General features: G+C 40.5%; 1 protein-coding gene across 4 annotated transcripts; it reads right to left on the bottom strand.

The window, feature by feature from the left end:
- Nucleotides 1-781: 781 nt before the first annotated feature.
- On the bottom strand, nt 782-24,415 carry lepr (leptin receptor). Of its 4 annotated transcripts, XM_040013566.1 has the most exons (22): nt 23,404-23,444; nt 23,057-23,123; nt 21,576-21,633; nt 20,297-20,391; nt 17,869-18,096; nt 16,518-16,635; nt 15,886-16,061; nt 14,111-14,259; nt 13,141-13,282; nt 11,344-11,504; nt 11,118-11,217; nt 10,754-10,853; nt 9,842-10,050; nt 9,573-9,727; nt 8,928-9,081; nt 8,656-8,738; nt 7,248-7,461; nt 5,004-5,198; nt 4,824-4,907; nt 4,632-4,725; nt 3,986-4,061; nt 782-2,772 (listed from the first exon to the last, which is right to left on the bottom strand). In XM_040013566.1, the coding sequence occupies exons 3-22, from the start codon at nt 21,587-21,589 to the stop codon at nt 1,852-1,854; spliced, it is 3,468 nt and encodes a 1,155-aa protein (XP_039869500.1). In that variant the 5' UTR covers nt 21,590-21,633; nt 23,057-23,123; nt 23,404-23,444; the 3' UTR covers nt 782-1,851. The 4 variants fall into 4 exon arrangements, with proteins under 4 accessions (XP_039869500.1, XP_039869499.1, XP_039869497.1 ...); XM_040013565.1 differs by lacking the exons at nt 23,057-23,123; nt 23,404-23,444 and adding an exon at nt 24,204-24,415; XM_040013563.1 differs by lacking the exon at nt 23,057-23,123 and having other exon boundaries at nt 23,404-24,190.
- Nucleotides 24,416-24,735: the final 320 nt, after the last annotated feature.

The following is a 24,735-nucleotide window of genomic DNA, read 5'->3' as shown; positions in this document are numbered from 1 at the left end:
TGCCTCAATCTTCAGGCTGTTTTCAGGCTTTTTGTCATCAGAATAATTATGGTGCACATTAGTGCAGTTTTTTGCACTTTTTCGCACTGTTTTTTTACAGGTTATTACATTTTATTTATTAGACGATCAGTCTGTGTTAACAGCTCCTGTGGTTTATAGAAAGGAGAGATCGACTTGTCTGTGTTGTGCAGAGGAGAAAACAAATACATTTCAAGTGAGACATTTTTGGTTTGTAACGTGATGACTAAATACAATTTCTTTTTAAATGAATCAGGTAATCATGTTGGACAATAAAAACCCTCTGTATGGCTTATATGTTTTGAATATGAGGAAGGTATTGAATGAATTGATCAGCAAATACTGTCCTTCATTAAAAAATTTGAATACTGTGTATTCATTTCCCATTTTTGTCTTGAAACTATCAAGACACCCAGTAATAACTTAAATTGTGTATATGAGGGCATACAGCAATCAGGCTGGAGAAGTAACATGACTATGCAGCCAGACCCTTTTTCAACAGCTAAAATATTAACAAAGGTTATCACATTTAATTTATAAAATTTACTGTGTGTGGTAGTTACCTATATATTTGACTGAAGTGACACACAAACCTTAGCCTGATGAAATTTTAATGTATTTACTGGTTCCAGCCACAAGGTGGCAGACTATTACTGCAGTTCAGTGTTAGCGTGTTGCGTATTGATAAGAAAAGTTTATTTTTGTATCTGTATTTCCATGCAGTGTGAACCTTATAACAGTCCCTGTGATACAAAAAACACACTTACAATAAATACTTTATTTCACCATGAAAAATAGACAACATTCTCCATTTAGAACAACAATTTCTGTCAACCATATTTTTATATTTTCATTACTTTTCAATTTAAACATCCTCAGGATTCTCCTTCTTTAATCTTTTTCATTTTCTTACAGAGTAAAGAAGCTGTCCAGTTAAGTTGCCAAGCAAAACTATAGCACAAAAATAGACGCCACGTTTCTCACATACTGGAACAAACTCTTAAACACATTAAAGCACAAAGTGCAAAAAGGCTTGATGGTTTGATGGCTGAGATAGTCCATGCAGATGTTGTTACAAAAGCTGCACTGCAGTACATGAAGTGTCCAAAAGCATTGCCTGCAGTAATTCACCACCTTCAGCTGTTCTCATTTAGTCACACCAATAGCTTTGAAGCAACATCCAAGCGTTGCTTTTACTTTACACTCAAATGTGTGCCAAGAAAGCTGAAAATATGCAGATGATGAGCCTTTTTTCTCTCTCGCTTCCTTGTTTTTTTTTTTCCATTCTCTGTGAAACTCTTTAATCTTTCTGTGAATGTAGCAAAAAGGAATCAGTAGTGAGAATGAAAAGAACGGTTTTCTGTAATATGGCGAGTGCAAACGTAGGCACAAAGAGCACCCTTTGATTCTGAGCATGTATGGTATGACCACGTGTGCGTAATCAGTTATACGCCTATTGTAAGACCTCTTTTTTCCTTTCTTCTCAAAGACTGGTATGCTGCTTGCGCAGCCTTGCCTGTAGCTCTACTTTTTTTAACATCAGCCACAGATACGGCACAGTTGCAGTATGACACAGTAAAATCTGGGTTTTAATGCCCAACAAAGAAAAAAAGAAATGCCTTCTCCTGAGGCTTGTGCCCTCCTGATGTCTTTTCCAACAGCACACAATAGCAGCATTGATGAACATCAACTTGCAATCATACAAAGTTTGAGGTAATTCTTTTTTTTTTTTCACTTTTTCTGGCCTCACACCTCATTATGCCCAAAGGAACAGATGCAAATCAGCTTTGGCAAACGCTGATGCGTGACATTATGGATTTAATGGTGCACACGTTAATCACAGCTGGGTTCAAGTTGTGTGTGTTGCACTGTGCACGTAGCAGTTCTGAACTGAGGCAGGTATGGCATGGCGAAGCCACACGTCGACGGTGACGGCAGGATCCCGGGCTCGCTCGGGTTATCTTGACTGAGCAAAGGATGCAACTCCACGGAACAGTGCCCTCTGTTCAAAGGAGTACTTTTAAGCAGCTCCACTTCGGCTTCTTCGTCTTCACTCTGCTCGTCGTCTTTCTCACTCTCCTCATCCTCTGCTGGGTAGTCCATTCCTAGATAATACAAGTCCTTCTCCCGTCTCACGTCATGCTCGTCTTCTTGATCTGATGTTTGAGAAAGCTCCTCCACAGAGTTGTTCGAGCAGGAGCGCCTCGGGTCATCCATCTCCAAACCACGACAGCTTTCCAGCTCCCAGAGGCCACCGGGAAAAGATCCCGAAATGTCAGAGTTGTTGGCAGAGAAATTTCCCTCATCGCTGGAGCTGTTACCACTACCATCCTTGTAAGGCAGATGAATGGGGGGCTGCTGGTCCTGACTGGGATTGGAGACCAGAACAGCGGTGTAGGTGACTGAAGACTGCCCAGAGTTGTCGGTGCTACCTGGATGTTGGTCCACTGAGGGATCAGCTGGCTGCAGATCATCTGCTCTTGGTCTTGAAGTAGTTAACATATCCAGAACAGCTGAAGAAGGACCCTCAACAGGGAGAGTCTCATTCTCCATGAACTGATCGACATTCAGGTCAAACCCAGGCGAATGGGAGCCAGCTAAGGCATCTGCAGGGTCTGGAAGTGGGTTTTGGATCAGGGCCGTAGTCAGAACTTTGTCCACTATAATGACCTGGGAGATGTTCTCAGAGGGCATGAGCAGCGGCCAGACCGGCAGACCTTCCTGTGGTCGGAACAGATAGTCAAAGGTGTCCACCTGGAGAAAGTTTCAGAGCTGATGAATAATGAAGCATATGGCCACGAGAAAACACTGCAGAGAATCCACTTATGATGGAAAAGACCGTTAAGAAGAGACTAAATGCATATTTTCTTGCTGTACTGATCCCTGAGGGTAGCAAACCGCTAACAAGCATTAATAACCTACAGATGGCGACAAACATGCATGACAAACATGTTGTCCACAGGTAGCTATAAACTCATCATGCTTCTGCCTCTTTATTTATCAAGATAGACAGGAACTACTGAAGAACTTGCATGGTAAGTGTTTTTAAATCAATTCATTTCAGTGCTCTTGCTCCTTTTCCTGGTATTTTATTGTTTTTAGTTTCTGCTTTCTCGTCTTTTTTTATTTCCTTCATTTCCTTTCTCTCCATCTTTCTGTTATTATGATCGTTTTCAAGTGTTTCCTGTCCCCGTTATCAGTGTTTTGTGTCTTTTGACTACTGCCTGTTTACTTTGATGGTTTCCTGTCTCATGTGTCTCTTTTTGTATTTACTTCCTGTCTTTGTTTTTGTCTCCTTTGCGATTTTCTGCCACATCTTCATTAGTTCTGCTTGTATCTCGTCCCTGCCTGTGTCTAATCACAAATCACCTTTGCATGTGTGTGCACATATAGTCCTGTCTTCCCCTTTGTTGCCTCACTTTTGCCAGTTTTTGTCACGTTTGCCAACCTGAATTCCTTACCCCATCCTACTGTTCACCTGGCTGTTTCCTTGTGCCTCTGCAGAGTGATTTTCTCGATTAACCTCCAACCTTTGTGCGGCACTTTTTTGAATAATTCTTTTTTGGCTGAGATATCTCTGGTCTCTTTTTAATTGACACAAAATCTAAAGTTAAAAACAATCACTTGTAATTGTAACACTTGTAAAACACTTGTAATTTAACAAAAGGTATATGTGAGGTTCCACTCGCTCTTTAAGAAAATAAGATCATGTTAATAAGCGATCGTGTTGGCAGGTAACAGCATCTGTCAGAGTCAGACTTTCTCCGACTTACACTAAGCTACCTTAGTCATTTTCCAGCATGCAGATAGAGAATTTTGATCAGTGTTTCAATTTTTATTTGAAAACAGTGCAAATTAGCTTCTTTCACATGATGTTGTTCTTTAGGGCTAGTATGACCTAGATGTTAAGATTTTAGGGTTAGTAAACGGATGAGTCAACAATGACATTCACAGTGTACTTTTATACCTTTTTGAAGTCTATTCCTTTAGCCCATGAACACTTCCTTGGGTTGGGAACATCCTTCCATACAAACTTTTTCATCCTGGAAATGTAGCAGATATTCATGTTAGACATTTGATGCCTAAACGCTCCTTTCCCCTTCCTCTCTCGGCTCTAATTTTTCCACCTTTTATCAGCCAACATCAAGCGTAATTACACCCTGGTGACCTGTTAAATGTCACACCACTAATTTTTCATGGTCAGTGTCTCTGTGCCCTTAATTAGACTGCACCATAGAAATTACTATCATATATCATTTCTTACAGGTGTCTGTTCGGATAAAAAAAAAACTAACCGTGCATATTCAGGGTTAGTTTTACAAGATCAAACGGTGAACCCTAGAATTATCATGTTCTGGCTGTGTACCTCCACAAACCAGGCAAGCTACAGTTTACAGTACATCCAGGCCTGTCCAGACAAATGTAATTTACTAATTGACGACTTTTGATTGGTGAGCGCTAAAGATTAGTGTCACAGTCTCTCCTGTTCCTGAGTCACATCACTGAAAAATGGCCAGAGAGGTTTTTTTGCAAAAAGTCTGAATGTTTTATCACTTTACCCTCTTACACATTTGTGTCAGTTTGTAAATACATTTTTCTGGAATAGCTCTTACTGGTTTTGGGAGAGAACCAGGGTGACAAACAGGATGATGAAAAGAAAGGAGATGATCATCAGCATCATGTAGGCCTCAGGATCTCCTCTGGTGGCTGTAACACACATGAGAGCTTTAACTGCTAGAACAACAAGAGGCATTTTGTCATCCTTTAGTGCTGCAGATGAAACAACCCGTGCGCAGTGAGCATACCTAAAGTGTAAATCGGCTCCCCTTCTCCCTCAGCAAACACAGGGTACAAGAAAAAGCCGTACTCCTCTGAGGCAAAAAAATCACCTGATGGGATAAATGTAAATTGTTACAGCTTAGTTTACCTTAACATAACCAGACTCTGAAATAACAGTGTAACTAACAAAGAAGAGAATGTACTACCTCTCAGATAGACGGGGTAATCAGTGTAGTGCAGTCTGGCCCACGTCTCTGCTCTTGGCCCAGAGTCCTGCTGCTTGTGTGGCAACCACTCGACCACCATGAACAGAGGCACCAAGCTGTTCTCCAACAGGCTCCATGACAGTGACACACATGTGCTGTTGATAAGCAACACGTGGAATGAACGCACGCAGCGGCCTGCAGTGCAGAAAGAAACAACTGAATTCATCCAGGGTCAGATGACCTCGACATTCACAGTGGCTTTTCTTTGCTTTTCTTTTCTTTTCTCTCATCTGTCAACATCGAAGGCTGAATAACGCTCACTGAGCTTCAGCTACCAGCTTAAGGAGCATTCAGGACAGTGATGCTAGCGCGTGCACGTGTGTAATCATGACTATTTATTTAAAGTTGCTGCTGACAGGAGCACGAATGTGCACTAATCTCACTACACATTAAACGTTAAAAGAAAAAAAGACTCTTGCAAACAGCTGTGAAAAACTGAGCCAAAGCAATTTTAGTTACCCCCAGAATCTGAATCTGAATATTTGAATTTGAATATTTTACAGAGATTTTTTAATGATAGAGGAAAGTGAAACAGCATAACTGACAGAAAAGAGTCTCTTAATTTCAAAGTGGTCGATGGGTCATTTAATTGTTCCTGCAGGGAAACGTATTTACAATGCTTTCAAAAATCAGCCACCAAAAAAAGAAGAAAAACAACAAATAAAATTCATTTCACGTCCAATTACACCAAACATACAAGCAAACTAAAATTAGATGTATGTTTTTTCAGCAAAGACCAATTCAATTAAGCGCCTTTCCACCTTTTGGAAAAGTGTTTTGTGGAATAATCTCGGAGCTGAAATGTGGGAACCACTGATCTTCCTTTTTTGCTGTGTGCAAATTTAAGTCGTCCTAACCTACACGACTTGACTTTTTAATTGCTAGAGAGTTTTCGACAGTTCTTATTCAGTGTGAGATTTGTTATGCCAGCTTGATTATGCTGCTGTAACTCACTGCAACCAGAATAAAGTGAAAGCACTTATAAATTTAAAGAATTTTCCCAGTAAAACCTGTTTAATTCAAGTTTGTGGGCAGAAAAAAACTGGCGTGGAAATACAAATGCATATCCACTTGATGCTTGTTAGTCCTTTTGCTCTGTGTGGAACTCCACCAAAGAAGATTTCTAAGTCAGGTGCTCAATGATTTACCACAAATTTGCTGTGCTCTCGTCTTCAGGTTGCTGCTAATAAAACTCTTCTCTAATAATCAAATCATGAAAACAGTCCAGCTTTATGGACAATTAATTTATTCTGACAGTTATTCTCTGAATCATGATTAAAGGAAGAGAAAAATGTTACACAAACACGCGCGCGCGCACGCACGCACGCACACACACACACACACACTAGACATCAGCCTTGTTTCCTATGTTCCGATTACTCTTAGCACTCACTGCACCAGAACTAATGGATGTTGGGCATCTATCATGGCTCTTATGAGCTCCCAGAGATAATTATTTTAGATGTAGTCTTAAACTAAATGGATGTTTTTGGCCTCTGCTTTAAGGCCAAATATTTCGAGCATGTGTTATGAGGCTGGGGCAGAAGCACACTGGCAAATAAACACATACAGAAACATGAGTTCATCTTGGGCTTGTGAAAATCTCAACATACAAGCCTTGGTGATTATTAAAGCGCTGGCAAAAATGATGTTTCCAGTAAGTATTTTGCCATGAATGGACACCACTGACCACCTTGTTCTTTTCTTTCCTGTAAATCTGCACCTGTGTCTGTGCACGTTTGAGTGTCCATAAATCTGTAAGAACTGATGAAAGGTTCATGGACTGTTTGCTAAGAATCTTGCCCTTGCTTTTGTGAGCCTGTACATTTTTCAGTGTTCAAGAACACTTTTAATCTCAGCTAAGGTTTATATTTTCAGAGGAACGTGAAGCCTGAGATTGTTAAAACTGCCTGTCTCTTGATGAAATCCTGGATTGATTTAAAGATATTATATCAATATATGGCTTATGTGATTTATTTTATTCTTTATCTAAAACTTGACAGCCTCCAGCATGATCACACTGAGTTTCTTTTAGAATACTAATATAATAAGGATGATGAGGGATATTATTGAATGATTGATTAAGAACAGCCTCAGGCTGGAGTGACAAGAACATCGCCTAATAGAATAAATTCACTGAGTGTGTGACTGGTCACACGCCCTGTTATATTCCCACTCACTCACCTTTAGGCTGTCTCTCCAGTGTCATGTTTATGTTGTCTGTGGAGTTCCCCAAACTATTGTAGGCTTCCACAGTCAGAGTCTGGAGCTCCTGGTTCCACTCGAAGCTGTAGGAGGACGTCAGCTTGATCTTCTCCCTCAGCACAGATCCGTTTGAGGACTGACGCTGGACTATAAATCCATCCACACAATAGGAATTCCCAGAAGGTGGGAAATTCTACAAAACAAATTGAGAACATTTAAGCATTGAAAACAAGGGTTAATATGGCCAAAGCTTAGTAGTTCCTACTGAACTTTATTCATAAGAATATTCTAAATAGTGGCCTTGAATAGCTTTGCATCATACAAAAGATGGTTAACACGTGTAGTTATTTTACCAACACTATGCATATCTGGGAACTTCTGGGAGACCAGCTGCTTGACTTTGGGAGAGGAATGTCCCAGTTCCTGTCTGATAGAGCTGCTGACAGTCTATAGCAGGGGTCTCAAACTTAAATGAGCTGTGGGCCTCTGCTGGCACTGTCATCTCATGTGAGGACCACTTAAGCAGTACAAAAAACCCCAACAAGAAAACGCCCACAAATATTTCTGAAAATGTAGTGGTTTGTTTGTTGTTGCTTGTTCATTTCAAAAATTGTATAACACGACAAAACTGCAAATGCGAAGGCAGATTTGAACTGAAGCCTTTTATTAAATAACCAAATAAACACATTGGTCCTCTCTTTGTATCCGGACACGTGGCAGCACTTCTGCTATCATTTTGTTTGTATTTAACAAAATAAAAATGCAGACATAAGTGTTCACATTCGTTTTTGACTATCTCACTGAACTAACAGAGCCAATCTCAGCACGTTTGTACTCTCTGCTCGTAGTGCCTTCATATGAAATCATTTTTGGCTTATTTTAACATTGACCTCAACAGCAAACAAATCCTCCCTAACAGAAAAAGTAACTTCAAGCGCCAGATTGTATTATATTCCTTCACGTCAATATATATTAAATTTGACTTTTGTCTGACCGCAGAACAGTTTCCACTTTGCCTCAATGCAGACAGCAACATTTCTGGGTCATGTTCATATGGCTTCTTCCTCATTATTGGATACTGATACCCAAAGACCACAGGCATCCAATAAGTGATTATCACCCTTGTCAATCAGGCACAGAGATTTCTCCCGATACTAATAAATAACCTAATAGGGAATAGTGTGGTTTATTGAAGTGTTTTCTTATAGCATTTGATCAAATAGTAAGCTTCACCCCACAGAGGAATAAAAATAAATAAAAATCAGGTTTAGCCACAGAGAAAATACTCGTTTAGCGTCTTTTTGTGTTTTTAGAGGGACCTGCAGACAAGAAGAATATCACTGCAACTAACTCTTAATAAAAAAGCTGAATACTGTAATGTATGTACCTCAAACAGCAGCATGATGTTAGACTGGTTTCCGTGTGGATCATCTTGACGGATTCTCCAGAAATCAGGGCCACGTTCAGGAGCTGAGGAGATCAATTAGCAAACATTACATCCACTCGCAGCCTTTACTTTTGTATTTCTCTGCTAGGAGATGGCATTTGTGTGCGCCATGTCCATTAGAGTAGAAATCACATAGTCAGATGCGACTGGAAACGAACATTCATATCAGAAGTCAAGGCTGCCACCGCTGCTGTTTCGGTAACATGTTTTACCTCTGCTGTTTTGCGGAGTGGAGTAGACAGACTCGCTCCAGTCGCTCCAGTAGCCGGTGCCGTTGGTGTGCTTGCAGCGCACTTGAACCACGTATACGCGGCACATATCTGGCACGGCGACCTCTGCCCACAGAACCCGCACAGGATCCTGAAGCTGCGGACATTTTTGGAGCTCATTAAAGAAACAACACGCATTCCTAATGGAAAATGTTCGCTCTGTGCAGTACACATCTGCTCACTCTGTCTAGCCTCCTTATTTTATGAAAAGACAGAAAATGATTTCTTTATATTTTTGGTATTTCGAGCAAATTTTGAGATGAGAACACAAATGAGAGCGTTTGTCCAAATCCAGGAGAATTTTTCAGTCAGAGGACTGCAGTTTGATCTCATAAGAGACACACAAGCTGAGGTTATATCAGAGCATCCTGTATCATTTAAAGAAATATTTCATTTGGCATATTTTATTCTGGGTGTTTCACAGGAAGCTAACAGTAGTAGAGTTCTGACAATCATCCAGTATCATATCATTATAGAAATATCATTCATTCCAAACTTTAGAGGCTTTTTTGAATAATTGATTTGTGAACCCACCACACCAAGCATTCAGTCACAGCGTGTGGTTGCTAAACTGTGCGATAAGCTCACCTTCCACTTTGGCTGGGGGCTCACGGTGGATGGCGAGTAGTACTGAAACTGACACTGGAGACCATCGACTGGCAAAGGCGGAGCCTGCCAAGTCACCTCCAGGACCCCACTGCTGTGGCTCACTGCCTTCACATTAGTGGGTGCGTGAGGCTTCACTGCAGGAAAGACAGAAGTTCAGTTTCTTTGTGGTAAACCTGGAGTAACGGTGCTGCTGAAGAACATCTAATAAGCCTGGAGCTCTTTAATTAAAATGAATCCTTCTTTCTCACCGTGATCTACAGGTGACAGGTAGACCGGTTTGGACCTGATGGGACCCAGTTGCGATGGCAACTCCAGCCAGAGTTTATAGCAGTTCATCCTCAGAGGGTGGATGGTGCAGGTTTTCTGCCTGCCCTCCATGCAGGCAGGACTCATCTCCCCCAGATTCTCACCCGCTCTCTCCCTCTCCTCCATCTCGTCACATGGCAGGTCGGCCCACCTGACATTAAAAACAAAAAGAAACAGATGAAGTCGTGTTCTTTTTTTGTCTCCACATGAGCTGATTTGCCTGTGCTTGTACTGTTCTTGCACATCATAACGAATGTCTCTCCAGGACCAGTAATGCACCAATGTGATGTCATAGATTTGTTACTTCAAGGAAAAAAAAAGATTAAAATATTAAACACAACTTTACCAAGACTAAAGAACTGGTGACAACTAGAATAGTTGAAGTCTGAGCAAAACAATCTGATCTGAAATATGAAATAAGATGTTCTCGTCATCTTTAAACTTACATCTGCAGTACATCAGTCAGTTAGAACAAGCTTGCATAATTGTGTCAGGCCACACTGGTTTTAAAGAAAAGAGACTTACTATTGTAGTCTATTGTATTGTATAATACTAACGACTCACACTTACAGTGCACTGTTGAAATAAACTTCCTGATATTGCTTCTCTAGTGCTAAACACACAGGTCGAGGGTGTGTTCAGCGAACCTGGTGTCCTGGTACACTGTGTGTGTGTGTGTGTGTGTGTGTGTGTGTGTGTGTGTGTGTGTGTGTGTGTGTGTGTGTGTGTGTGTGTGTGTGTGTGTATAGTAACTTCCAGCTTTTCATCACACAAAAGTTTTATGAACAATGCAGCATCTTTTAAGAAACATAAACACTCCGGAAATATCAACTGGATTGGAAAAGGTGCTTTACTTGGATTGAAATCTGAGCTTATCCGGCTGTTTGTGAGTCCAACTGCAGTCCATGTCGTCAATGTCCCCGTTGGTTACACACTTTATATCAATGTCAGCTCCTGAAACACACAAAGAAAAACAAATTTAATTTGGGTGACAGTCACAAACACATCACCTGAGCTAGCCCCTGCACACTGAGGTTATTCTGGTTCACGCTGTTGTGCTTTCACATGTCGCCGCTCTGCTTTGTCAAATGAACACTGAAGGGACATGGATTTCAAGCAACTTTAAAACATCAGAAACTCACTTTCGCTATAAAAATAGAGAAGAGAAATACATTGGATAACACTTAGACTTGTTTTTACTGGTCCAACAAAGCTCACCTTCCACATAGATCTGGCTGTAAGGGATGCTCCACTCTTCGGTACACCTCAGGAGGTCATACATTTGATTCTCTGAAGGATGCAATGTGATCTTGCTCACCTGGTTTGGGTCAACAAAAATATTTACTGTACTGGAGGCTGTATTTCTTTTAAAAATAGGCCCACAGAAATGTCCCGAGCATCACAAAAACCTCTGCAGGGAGAGGGGTTTTTTTGTACTTCTTACCCACTGGTTGACTGGGTGGTACAGGGTGGGTGGAGGCAGCGGTTGGAAGTTGAGCTTCCACACGGCCATGCTGGCATTCATTCTGTGGTCGTTGAATACACAGTATACTGTTACGTTCTCCCCGGGTCTAGCCACCACTTTCTTGGGGATGTAGCTCACCGCTGCACGCAGGAAAGAAAAAAAAAAAAACACGTCATTTTATGTTACGTTTGCTGCTTCAAAGAAGAAATCTCATTTTTAACTTTTTATACTTTGAAAAGCCTTTTACAAAAGACACAAAGCCAAATGGATGTCACTCAGATGACAAAAACAAAGACCCTCAAACAAATCAAACACATGACTCATTCTCATTCACCCACAGTTGCCACGTAGACCTTTACAAAAGAAAAAACAAACCTTTCTATGGAATTATGAAAACTTTGTCAAAGTTTGCCATTAAAAGAACGAGAGGGGAGTTATCAGACTCCTGTCACACAGCCACCTGAAACTTCTGTGAGGAGCACTGACTCACTCAAAATGGAACTTTTGTGAATGCTTCAGCAGGACGTCTGCGGCGTGTTCTTCTGTTCTGGCATCGTTTTAGCCAGAAGTTTCTGAGTCACCCTTCAAGCCAAGACACCTCACATCATCGAAATTACTGCTGTTTTACAAGGACGACTGTGTGGCTCGTTTTAGCGGGATTACTCAGAGCTGCTGAGTCTCACAAACTTTTAACCCCATGACACACACTACTGTACCACTGACACACAGTACATGGGCAGTCTTTGGGTAACAGTATCTATTATCTAGGAAAAACATCACAAATATGTCTGCTGTGACAATACAACAAGACGCCGTCACTTGTGCTGTGTAAAGCTTTTGGAATCAATTAGCCCAAGTTTAGTATGAGTCACTGATCAGCTGACATGAACAAGGTTTCTGATTTTAGTTCATGCAAACAATTGTTATGTCTCAGTTCTTGCTCTTGTTTTTCAACTTTCAGTTTCATAATTCATATTACTGTAGAGTCTTTACCTACAACATACAGCACCTTGATGCAACTGTTGTTGTGATTTGAGTTGAATAACTTAAAAAAATGTTTTGCATGCACTAATACAGACAGTGCTTGACAGATTTATTAGACCAACACTCAGTGTTTTTACCAAAGCAATCCCATGTTAACACTTGTATTTACCTAAATCAATATTTTTTATGTTGAAATATAATTATTGTTGCTGTCCAAAAACTGTAAAGTGCACTATTAACTTTATTTGATTAGGATATCTGATATGTTCAGTTTTTTATTTTGCCTAATAAATTAAAACTTAATTTTTAGTTTTTCTTGTTTTTGTTACAGGTGATCAAATAAAAAGACTATACAGTAAATAATCCCTTTTATGAGCTCTTAATGCTGATCATTAACCTGGAGAATGACCTCTGATGAAATACTCATATGAGTTTTTCAGTGACTCAGTCTAATGAGCTTGGATTGGACATAACTGCGCTCAGTGCTTGACCCTATCTGAATGAGCCTCTCAGAGAAATGCGAGTTGACCCACAGCCACCAGAACAGGTTTAAAATGTTAGGCTCACTGCAAAAAAAGATAATTTTATACTTATATTATTCTTTACTCACTGATAAATCTTACACTTACTAACTTCTTACACTTCCTTCTTATATGTTCTTATATGAAATGGAGTACCGGATCAACTGATGAATACAGTGACTATATGTGATTTTCAAACAATTCTAGAGAGATAAGAAGCTGGTCCCATGAATCATCTCCTAAGGTTCTGCTGTGAGGAAGCAGCTCTTACTATCCAGGCGGATGTGGTGAGGTTCACTCCATTCACTCCACAGTGGAGGCTCTTCCGGGCCGGAGCAGCGGACCTGAACGGTGTAGTTTAGTTTGGGCTTCAGATCCAAAGACACTCTGGGCTCTCCAGGCGCAGACACCACCTGGAGACAGATAAGGAATACTGAAGAACATGCACACATGTACCCACAGACTGCTGGGTGTTGTCCATTTGGAGTGATGACTAAGTCAAATCCATCGTCACAGCATGGCTGCTGCTTTTGTTTAGAGTCCTCTTAACTGGAACTGGACTGTTTCTACATGCAGCAGCTGATTATTATCGTTATGAAGCATGATGCATTTGATGAAGAATCTATTTTAATTGTGAAATGAAGCAGGAAAAAAAACATGCCTAAGAGTACACTGATGTTACTCAAGCAGATTGTGAAATCTTAGCTTGGCAGAGTGCCCAAAGCAGAGAGGGAAAGTCATTGGACAGTCTCGGTCGTTGTGTCCTTGGGCAAGACACTTCACCCATTGCCTACTTGTGGTGGTCAGAGGGCCCGGTGGCGCCAGTGTCCGGCAGCCTCGCCTCTGTCAGTGCGCCCCAGGGCAGCTGTGGCTACAATGTAGCTGCCATCACCAGTGTGTGAATGGGTGGATGACAGGTTGTGTAAAGCGCTTTGGGGTCCTTAGGGACTAGAAAAGTGCTATACAAATACAGGCCATTTTATTTTTACCATTTATATGTGATTTCTAACAATCACTATGAATCAAGAATTTTTTTTAAAGCCGATATGATCCAAGCAAAAACACTCAGTAGATTAACCTGGGGGACTTGTGGTGAACAACCAGGCTTCAAATATTAGCTGACATTTTACATGCAAAGGTATGAAGAAAAAAAACAGGAAATCCTGTTAATTGACGGCAAATTCTTAGTAGAACTCTCTACCTCTTATATAATCTTCTAAGTATAAATAGTTAGTATTTACCTGCCAGGCCGGGTGAGTGGTGCCAGAGGAGTATCGGACTTCATATCTCAGTGGACCAGCGTCAAAGTCGGCCGGGTCATCCCAGAGCACGATCAGCTCTGCCTCGATGGTCTGAGTGTGTGACAGGTTGCCTGGAGGACTAGGTTTCTCTGGAGAAAAAGATTACAGCAACGTAAGCTTCACAACACCATCAATATACAGCACATCTGACAAATTCATAAAACTACTCTGCAGTGCTGTCAGAGTGCATCATCACAGGTTATAACCAGACAACCTGATTTAGCTCATGGCCCATAAAAAGAAAACAAGGCCAAAAGCCTCCTTCTGGTACTGTTTGTTATTTACTGTCACTCTGACAGTATGCCACTAGAGCCATGCAAATCTAATGATAGCTCCAATACTGAAATATTAAAATTAAATAAATGAAGCTGAATGCAATTTACTTTCTCAACCAGGCATAAAAGGCAAGTTCACTTTACACTTTAGTCTAACAGTAAAATGTCATCAAAGCATGCTGCTAATAATCTATAAATCACATAACGTACACTACTGTACAAAAAGCTGCTTGTTTCAGGCGGGTTTCTCAGCGGCGTGGACCCAGACAAACATCAGACAGGTGGAGCAGGCCTGATAACAAAGCCCCGTTTCACATGTTCAACAATGACACAAACAACCTGAGATAATTAAGTCTCATAAAACCACAAAAATGCCCACGGGGCAAGAAGAGATCAATAAACATTATGAGTAACAGCCAAATCGTTCTGCTCCCACACTACTCCGCCATTAGGAACATGAAGTGCTTCTACTCCTCATCACAAAGCCTAATTTGCACATGTACATAAATCGAGATCAGGAAAGAGTTACGCCCTCCCTAATATGACAACAACTGCAGCACCATTGCTTAATGACAGTTCACACAGTGCAGGTAACAGGAAATAGCCTCGAGTGCCAGTTCCTGGTGCTTCTTATAACTCAGTTGAGTCTGAATAAACTGAATCCACAAAGTGTTTTCTTTTTCCAAGAATACAGAGAAAACACAAAAAGGCAACAGCCACTTTAGCCATTTACATGATGCAAACAACATATAACACATTGTAAATACATATACGCCAAATGGAGACCCTCAAACCTAGAGTTTTGGCTGAGAAAATGTAAAATCGACACCTCATTAAGGGGGCTCTATTTTTACAAGACATGAATAATACAAGTTTGGTTTCAAGATCACTGAAGTTCAATTAAATGAACCAAAAGGATAAAACTGCAGCGGTGCAGTGAAAAGACAGCAAAAGCCTGACTGTCACTACTCGGTTTCTTGTCTGCTCCGTGCTGTTTCATCTAAGCGGTCTGGTTGAACAAACTCAGCATGCAAAGTGCTTGTCTGTTACTGCGGAGATCTCACAGCTCGGCTGCACACACACGCTTTTAGCTGTATTCCGGTCACGGTGCAGCTATAGAAAGGTCTTTCTCCTTATCTGTCCATCATGTTAAGGTTGGACGTCAGAATGGAGAATTAACCAATGAGAGGTTCGGCATTACCGTCATACATAGACTAAATGTATTCTTAGGACCTTTCATGTGTGGAAAAAAAGAAGACTGTTTGGGAACTTGCGTCTTTGATTGGTAACCGTAATACACTTAAAACAGTGTGGTCACACATATAAAACACCAGAAAAATGACCAAATACCTGGATGTCACCGTCTTACAAGGTAAACTTATTAGCTGAAATTATTACTTTAATTAGTGTGACTCCCGCTATGAATCATGGCTTTCTCACCAGGTCGGGCAGGAACTCTGAGCAGAACTGGTGGAGCCACGGCATCAAAGATGCTGACAGTTACCATGGCGACAAAGCTTGTTGTTGGGTCAAGAGTGAGTGAGCACATGAAGGAATCCTGCGCCTCACAAACAACGGGATTTTCAGATGCGGGATAGTCACCATCTTGCTGAAATCTGTAAACAGACGGTAAAACAGTTCAGTCAGAAAGTTCTGGCATTTCTTGGTATGTTAGATTATCATGTTTCAGCGTGGTGCATTTGAGTGACATTTCACTATTCAATTCACTGTTGTGTTATATCTTTTGTTACATTTTCTTATATCTTTGTTGACTTGGAGAAAAAGTACTTTAAGTGCTCAAAAAAATGTCAAAACAGCTAATAAATCAGACTTGAGGGGGAAACCATTGAGTAAAATTCTCAAGTGCCTGTTAGGTCAGTGCTAACCTAATCGCATTAGCCTACCACAGTACAAGCCTGGAGCCAGTGAGATAAACACTTAACCCCCCAGTGAGCAGTTGAGACATCGCCAATCAGACTAAAACACACAAAGGCACACACAATCACTCATTCACACACTCTCAACAGGCAAAACGCACATGAAGCCATTAACGAGAGCCGCTTCACACTCACAACTGCCGCCGTAAGCTGACTGCCATAAGACTGTCGGATGGCTGACCACGAGACCGAAGATCGCAGATTAAATTTTGCCAGTTTCCATCAATTCTGCAGAGGATGTCCAAACAGGTGCCTGAAACGAAATTACATTTGCATGTTAGGAGACTGTTGGCAGACCTCCAAATGAAGGCTTCTAAGAAAACAGCCTGGTTTAATATTCTTAGAAGAAGCCTGAGACTGAGTGGCAGTCTGGGGAGAGACCTCCTCCAGCCTGGTAAAAAGGACAAACCCTCTCTAGCACTGAAATCCTTAGCTGCATGAACAACCTTGGGCTCTTTGCTCAAGTAAAAGTTCTGAAATACAGTTAGCTTTCATGTCACAATCAGAAATAGAACAGACCATCAAATCTATTTACTGCACGTACAGGCTTTACATATATAGGCAAATGATCGGTTTTATCAGTTTTCCATCACTGTGGGAAACGTCTGGCTGCTGAAAGCAGTGGAAAAACATGAATGAAAGAGGCATAAGTGCGTGCTGTTTGTGTCTGTAAATAAAATGCACCCAATTCTTAATTTTCGACACCTACTTTGCACTTTATGCTACATTAATCCGTTAAAACAGCACGCTCTTCTTATCATACACAGTTGTTTTTCTGTTTTTTTACCAGTGTAAATAAGGGTTCGTTTTGGGAGTGTATATCCTGCCCAAGGACACTTTGACAGGTGCCAGGGATCAAACCACCTACCTGATCTCGTCTAACTCCAGTGTTTTACAGAAGGTGAATCACTCCTGATTGTTAGGCATCATAAAGAATCTCGAGATTTAAAATTCACATAAAGCTGGAAGCACTTACACAACACAGCACCTAATAGATCAGTGCAAATAAACAAATTCTCTGCACCATTCCCCGTGTACTTTCAGATCCATACAACACAGAGAGGGGATTTTATAATTATGACTCCTATGTGCTGAGTATTTTTTCTCCTTGCAAAAAAAAGAATAAAAACACATGAAATCGTATTGAGATAAACCTTATGAACACTGACTCATCAGCCACACTGACAGGAAAGTGGGAGCAACATAAGTACACAATAGTTTTTCATCAGATGTTAATTTCTGCATCAACACAAAATAAAAAAATACACTTTTTAGAGGTTTTGCAAAAACCTGACGACCATAATTTAGATTTCAGTATGTCAACGTACAGAAATGAAATGATCTCATTCACGTTTTGAGCAGACCCGTTTGGACCTGGACGTGATTCAGCGATCACACAGATGAGTATCTACACACAACAATGACAGACACTTTGTATTAAGGCCTAATGTATGTGTTATGAAACATGTTGCCGCTAAACTCTTACCGCCAGAGGATCGGGGATGATGTGAATCAATTCTCGAGCTCTTAAAAGTGCAGCCGGGACTGTGTGGGAGATTTGATTGGGAGAGGTTTGCTTCTGGTGAATTTGCGCTGCCTCCCTCCACACCAAGGTGGGCTGAAGGTGACTCACAGCACAGCTCATCTTGCCACGGGAGGTCCACGGCACCTGAACGCAGAGAGGCTCCATCCTCGGGCTTCAAACTCTGAGCACCTGCTCACAGGGAGACAATAAAATTAAGTGGGGATGACACACGAGCAGATTTTTAACAAGAGCTTTACTGTGTATTACAATTTTTACTTTTTTTTTTTTTAATTCAAAGGCAAAATACGTTTTATTTTATATCTCATTAAAGTGACAGTCTACTTAAAGTCAAAGCTATCTGGAACATTTGCTTCTTTTGACTGTTTCTGTTCCCTAAAATGTTGTGCAATAGCAACGGCTCTTTCATGGAAGTTGGATGCTGAACATCTGCTGAATGTGATGACAGTCTGTGTTTGTGTCTCAGTGACAAAGGCAAAAGGAGAGAGAAGCAAGAAGCCTTTCTTAGAAAGAAAGAGTAAGCGTAATGCAATAAATAAGGATTTACTCAAAACTGACATAAGCAGAAATTACGAGCAATAATTGAAAAGATAAAAATAATAGCGCCTCAGATAAGACTCAAGTAAGTCTGCTAAAGACAATTCTGTTACTGATAATAGCGACAGATTTTATTTCTTTTGATTTGTGTGCTACTTGTACTCGTGTTTATGAAAAGCACTGTATACATAAATGATTCTTCCACACTTCTTGCTTGGCCATTCTTCACACGTATTAATTTGATCAGATTACATAAAGATAAAATTGGACCTCTGTGTAAGAGGCTACATAACCAACTCTGCCATTCATGTGAGCGTCCCAGACATTATGTCTCTACAGAAAATTAATTACATCTAGATTTAAAGAGGACATGAAACGCTACAAGGCTAATTTAGACCATTGAGCCCTGCTCTCAAAGACTGACAAACATTAGCTAACAGGTGGACTTTCCCGTCTGAGTGTAGCTAGCCAAACAACAGATCAGTGTTGCCAACTCCTAAGTAAGGAAAATCGCTATTGGCTGTCCTAAAAGTTGCTAGAAGTCGCTAAATGATGCCATCGCCTAATTTGCATAATTGGTCATGCTAATATAATTGTAACCTAGGTTGTTGAAGAGAGAAATAGCAACGTGGAATGAGACATAAAGTGAGTAAAGCATGTGTTAAATGCATTTAGAATTTATTTAGAACTACAAATTAAATTTCTTTTAGCAATTATTGTTTTTTAATGTCACAATTCAAACCGTGCTCCTTTATCCGGGCTTGGACCTGTGCAAAAGTGACCCGAAATAGGCACTCTGGTGGAGTTACTTTGTGTGTGTGTGTGTTTATAAGTAGTTTTAAACCTTGTGATTCACAAAACAGCATAACAGTAAAAGAAGAATTGACTGCGTTACAGTTAGTGCGGGAGCGGCGGCTTTGCTCATGCGCGTTTCATTTGCTGTTTGGACGCATAGGTGTCTTAAGAGCAACCCGCACTTTCACGTCAAAAAATCGTCATAAATAAGTCTCCAATAACACCAGAAAAAGTCGCCAGATTTGTCGCTAGTCGGTTTTTAGAAAAAAAGTCGCTAAGGGGGTCTGAAAACTCGCTAAATATAGCGACAAAGTCGCTAAATTGGCAACACTGCAACAGATAGCCACTTATTGCTAAAGAGACAGACAGTGAAGTGGACAGTATATCCTCCGTTTCTTAACATAAAACTCATTGTTGCAGCCCAAATGTTATCCCCTCAGACTGATTTTTTATTTTAGTGTCCTTATTTTCATCTGTTTTATCGATTCTGTCACTAGTTACCTAACATAAGCTAATGTAAGTCTATTAGCTGCAACCAACCAACCAACCACATTGCCTCACGTTCGCAATGAGAGAAGATGGCGTTAAACAAGCTAAAACTTTAACTTTAAGCACTTATTTTTCTAAATCCAGCTTCACAGACAGTGTTACATCTATGTCAGTTTTTGAGAGCAGGGCTCAATGGTGTAAATACGCCGTTATATGTGTAGCGTCTTTAAAAGACCAAAATCTTTCTGCCAAAATCTCAAAAAATCAATTTTTACAGCCTCTTACTGATGTGGATGTGCATCTTAAGTAGAAACACATCCACGGATGGTGTACAAATTTAGTGTGCGAGATTGATAAAAGACACGTGGTGACGTGTGTGTCTTTGAAGTGTTTGGAGCATATAATTTCTCTAAAATAAACACTTTCTTAAATTAATCTTTCAGTAAACTAAAAAAAGTAAACTTTTTTTGTTCTACGCACACCACACGTGAGAAGCACTGTTTATTTAAAGGAGAAAAACTATTTAAAGGCTAGAAGAGGTTAAGCTTACAAGCTGGGAGGTCAAAGATGATGTGCTGGAGGTGGAACTCACCGTAGGAGACCAGGAACACAGACACAAGGCCTGCTAGCATTACAGACTGAACCCTGTAGGGAAACAAAGCAGGAATAAGAAATAGGAAGATGGAGCGATGGAGAGAAAAAAGAAAATGTTTTCATTTAGCATGAAAACAAAGTAAGGTTGTGCAAAACTCAGTGTTTTATGAGTCACTGATTGATTACTATCACTCAATCTAAAAAGGTTTTTCAAGAACAGATATGGGAAAGCAGTGGGAGTAGAAGGAATGCATTCCAGTTTTCTGCAGGAAGGGCACTGGAAGAACTGGAACTTCTCTGCAGACGTAATCATCTGACATAAAAACCTGTGCTGTTACAACACAAGACAATGACAGTTCACAACCGCTTAATACCATTTAAGTGCCAAGAGGTTGGTGCCTGAGGACAGGTTGAAGGTAGCTCACATTTACTTTAACTTGCTCCAAGTTGCAACATATGTAACCATGAGCTGCTCCAACAAGACACTTTCTTATGGAGTCTCTGAAAAACTCATACAGTTTCTAAAGTGTTCATCTCACAAAGCTTTCAGAAGGCAAATAAACACATAATTAAATAAAATAAGCCAATGTTCATGTCTGTCTGTGTGGTACGAAATTTTTACTGTGCAAAAAGGGATCTCTGACTCATATGAGTGCAATCTCCAAGGGCAGGACCAGTGAAACTCAAATTTCTGTCAGAGAAAAGAAGTTTAACAGCACATTTAATCCTCCAAAGATCTTAGAAGGTTTTTTTAATGCAATTATAAGAGAATTTCTCTGTTTTTCTACATACTGTAGTTAATCTATCAGTATTGTTCTTTGGACTTAAATTGAAAGAAATAAATGTGTAAAATTACAGAAATGTTCTGGTAGCTTTTTTCTCCACTTTGGACCCACTGAATAAAGCTGAAATCTTCCACAGTAGAAGTTTTATGTCATTTAATTGTTTTCTATTACTTAATTACTTTGGTGTAGTATGAATGTTCATGGGAGTCATTTTTTATTAGTAGGAAAAGCAATAAAAATTATAAAACTGTCCAAAATTCTTTCTCTTCTTCACATTTTTCAAAGCTGTCCACTGGCCAAATTCTGGCCCCCGGGTCTTATGTTTGAGATCGTCAGACTACAAGTTTGTGGATACAAAATCAAAAACTAGTGTTGCTACTTCTGCATCTGCAGCGAGCTCTTTTCAACACCCCACGAACAGAAGATTAGACAACAGACCGTAATACTTACATTGTAGCGGTCATCGCGAGAGCATGGACCACATAGGCTTTGGCTGTGGTGAATCTCACTGAGGACAGAAAAAAGAGACACAGCTGTTTAAGGTGCTTGGATCTCCAAAGGGACTGTGAGTCAGGACTTTGTCGTGACCTGAATAAATAGTGACAATTAAAAGTCTTTGCAAAAGGCAGAGCCAAGGAGATTCTAAATGCAATTTTTCTATTAAAAAAAAAAAAAAAAAGGTCTCTCGCTGATATGAGCACCTCCCTCTCTCCCGCCTCACACTCAACTGCTTTTCATTCATGAAACACACCAGGCAGGAGGAATGAATATTGCAGGGAGATCTTTTCTGTATTTTGCCCATGTAACTGTTCACTAGACGTCGTGAATATAGATGTTAGATAAAAATAGGCAATTTGCTTTGTTTTCTTTTCTCTCTAACAGAAATATAATCAAATTCAGATGTTTTCTGTTTATTTTTTTCCATCGACCATCATCGTGAAGCTTTCCACTTCTGCTTGTTTCGGTGCCAAACAAGAGCAGCGAGGCAGTAAATGAATACAATCTTTTAATTCAGTGATACACTAACCCCAGACACACAGCGTCCTGGTGAAAAACAACACCACAGATGCACAGCAGGCACTGTGCGTTTGGTCTGAGTGTAATACTTACAGCACTTCTGTACAATACATCCAGCACTTCTGGATGGATGCAAACTGCATTTCGTTGCCTTGTACTTGTGACATGTGCAATGACAATAAAGTTGAATTCTATTCTATTCTAATACACCAATCATTAGCAAGCCAATCTGTGGCCAAATTTGTAAGGATCCACTGAAAATAAGAGCAAACTGGCCGACAGGTTTGTTATCTGGTGGAAACAGACCATAAAGGATTCAATGAATTCATGTAAAGCAGAAACATCAGTAGAGGAAGCATCTCATCTATTTAAAGGCACGTATACACCTGCCATCACCTTCATGTGATTCTTGGAACAGCTTTGGGGAAAGTCTGTTATGCAAAGCATTGTTATCACTTCAGTATAATTACTGAAAGAATCATCACAAAGGTTTCAGTTTCACGTTAACCTAACAGGAATCCTTTATGACGATATTACTGTATTTAACTCAAATTTCCCCCAAAAAACTCCAAAATTTTTAATGTTAATCCAATCCAACAACTTATGCTGTGCATTTCCCTTTTTTTTAGCAATTTTTTATTTTCTTAACTTACGGGGAAAAAAGGTAACCACCACGAAACCTATGGTGGGAGTAAGATTGCTCATGGCAGGGTCATGAAACACTTGAAGGCTTAAATGTTGTAGAGACAGATTTCTCACCCACAGTCATTTGCATGTGAGATGGAAAACAAGGATTCCCTGCTTGCATCCATGTTACAGCATGTGGAATTTGGAGCCAGGATGTTAACATATACACTGTTGAGAAACTTCTATGGACAAAATAGTGAAATAGGAATCTGCCATGCATTTAATACCTGCATCACACTCCGTCGCACAGAAGAATTCAACACTGACACGATTCTCGCTGATTTGCAACACCTCCTACAAAGACTTTAGATTAATCACAGATGTTAATAGGATCGCAGTCACGGTGTAAACAAACTCCTCTACCATATCACAGTGGACTGATTCGTTAAAGTACGCAGGCCCACCAAGAACCAATCAAAATCTCAAAATCACAAAAAGATTGTTCCAAAAACAATAAAGTAATGAATTCCATGTGATCAGCTGTCGCATCATCTTAAAACAGGATAAATAAATCGTTCATAAATACACACCCACGGCGTTGGAAAAAGACGTGAATGTGTTCAAATAATCCTACCTTTGCCCAGCGTGCAACCAAACATGTGCAGCAGAGAAAAAGCTCAGCTGTCAATAAAGTGATGCTCACTGATCATCATCATCATCATCATCTGCAGGTGGAACTGAGCAACTCAGGGCTGTTATTCATGCCCTTCTTCCTACTCTGAGCACTTTTGCCCCCCCCCCCCTTCTTTGGAAACAATTTAGATCAAGACGAGCATCTGAAACTATTTTCCACTTGCAGGACTCCTATCCGTGTCCTCCAGGGACTCCACCTCGCCAGCTATTCATCCATGTCTGACTCACACCCTGACTGAAGCTTCTTTGCACAGAGGCGCGCAGGGGCTTGTTTCCTCCCCTCCTTCCCATCAGCAGCCACAAAAGCAGGAACATAGTTTCTGCCAAGCTGCATCACAACAAGTTTAAAAAGTTTGGCTATTCCATTCCTAATAACATTCTTAGACACTTTACAGAAAAATGTGTTCTGGAACAAGCATATCATAAAAAGTTCAAGTGAAAAAAAGTGAGAAATTAAGAGAAACTCAGAGAAAAGTTAGAGATGATGCCCAGAAATCACAATCTAAGAGAAAAGTAATAAAAGGCATTTATTATCAGGCGGCAGGTACAGAAATGACGGAGGGGGAAACACATGCCACTAAAAAACGTTAAAGCTGTCAGTTTGTCAGAAGTGGGCGAGTTAACTCAGCAGTTATTCCTCACTTCTGTGTGGAAAAATAGAGGACCGCACAGGAGCGTGAAAGGTCACAGGCAGAAACACGATCGGACACGGCTTTAGTAATAACGAGAAAGGGTTCTTACGTCGCTGCCGAAGAACTTCGTGTGCGCTTCATTCAGTTGAATTTAATCCTTTCTGAAGATCTGCGCGCCTCTATCACAGTTCACTCCCCGCTAACTGAGACCGAGGGTAGCGATCAGGATTTCCCAGTGACAGACGGGCAGTTTCCCCTCCCTCTCACAAAAAGGGGCCGCTGCCCAGAACGAGATTGAAGGCGTCTGAAACAGCTAAAGAGCCGAGGGAGGAGGGAGAGCCTCCAGTGCCCGGCCCATCGTGATGCGTTCAAGACATCTGCGGGAATCCCACAAGAATCTACTACGCTGTTGCTCAAGGTCTAAACTCGAGTGCAGTTTTGAAATAATTTGACCCTCCTCCATTATTATATTGAATATAAAACATGCTTTGTAATAAGTATGACAAGATAAGTATGACAAGATAAATGGAATCATTTATCTTGTCATACTTATTTGTTTAAAGTTAAAACTGACTAAATCCATCTATCTATGGATGAGTCTAGTTTATGCGTCTCTTTAGCCTGCCATATATTTATAGATA

The sequence above is a fragment of the Simochromis diagramma genome, unplaced genomic scaffold, assembly GCF_900408965.1.
Source record: "Simochromis diagramma unplaced genomic scaffold, fSimDia1.1 OVJJ01000649.1, whole genome shotgun sequence".
Taxonomy (NCBI): domain Eukaryota; kingdom Metazoa; phylum Chordata; class Actinopteri; order Cichliformes; family Cichlidae; genus Simochromis; species Simochromis diagramma.
The sequence above is the reverse complement of the archived record's forward strand: the minus strand, read 5'-3'. Positions and strand labels throughout refer to the sequence as shown.

Bases quoted from the DNA above. Each gene is read 5' to 3' on its own strand.
- lepr (XM_040013563.1), bottom strand. From the start codon at position 23,428: ATGTTTGGTTGCACGCTGGGCAAAG. The intron at 16,062-16,517 runs GTGAGTGTGAAG...GTCTGTTTACAG, and splicing joins GTCAGCTTACGGCGGCAGTT to ATTTCAGCAAGATGGTGACT. The intron at 13,283-14,110 runs GTAAATACTAAC...ATCTGTCTCCAG, and splicing joins CCACTCACCCGGCCTGGCAG to GTGGTGTCTGCGCCTGGAGA.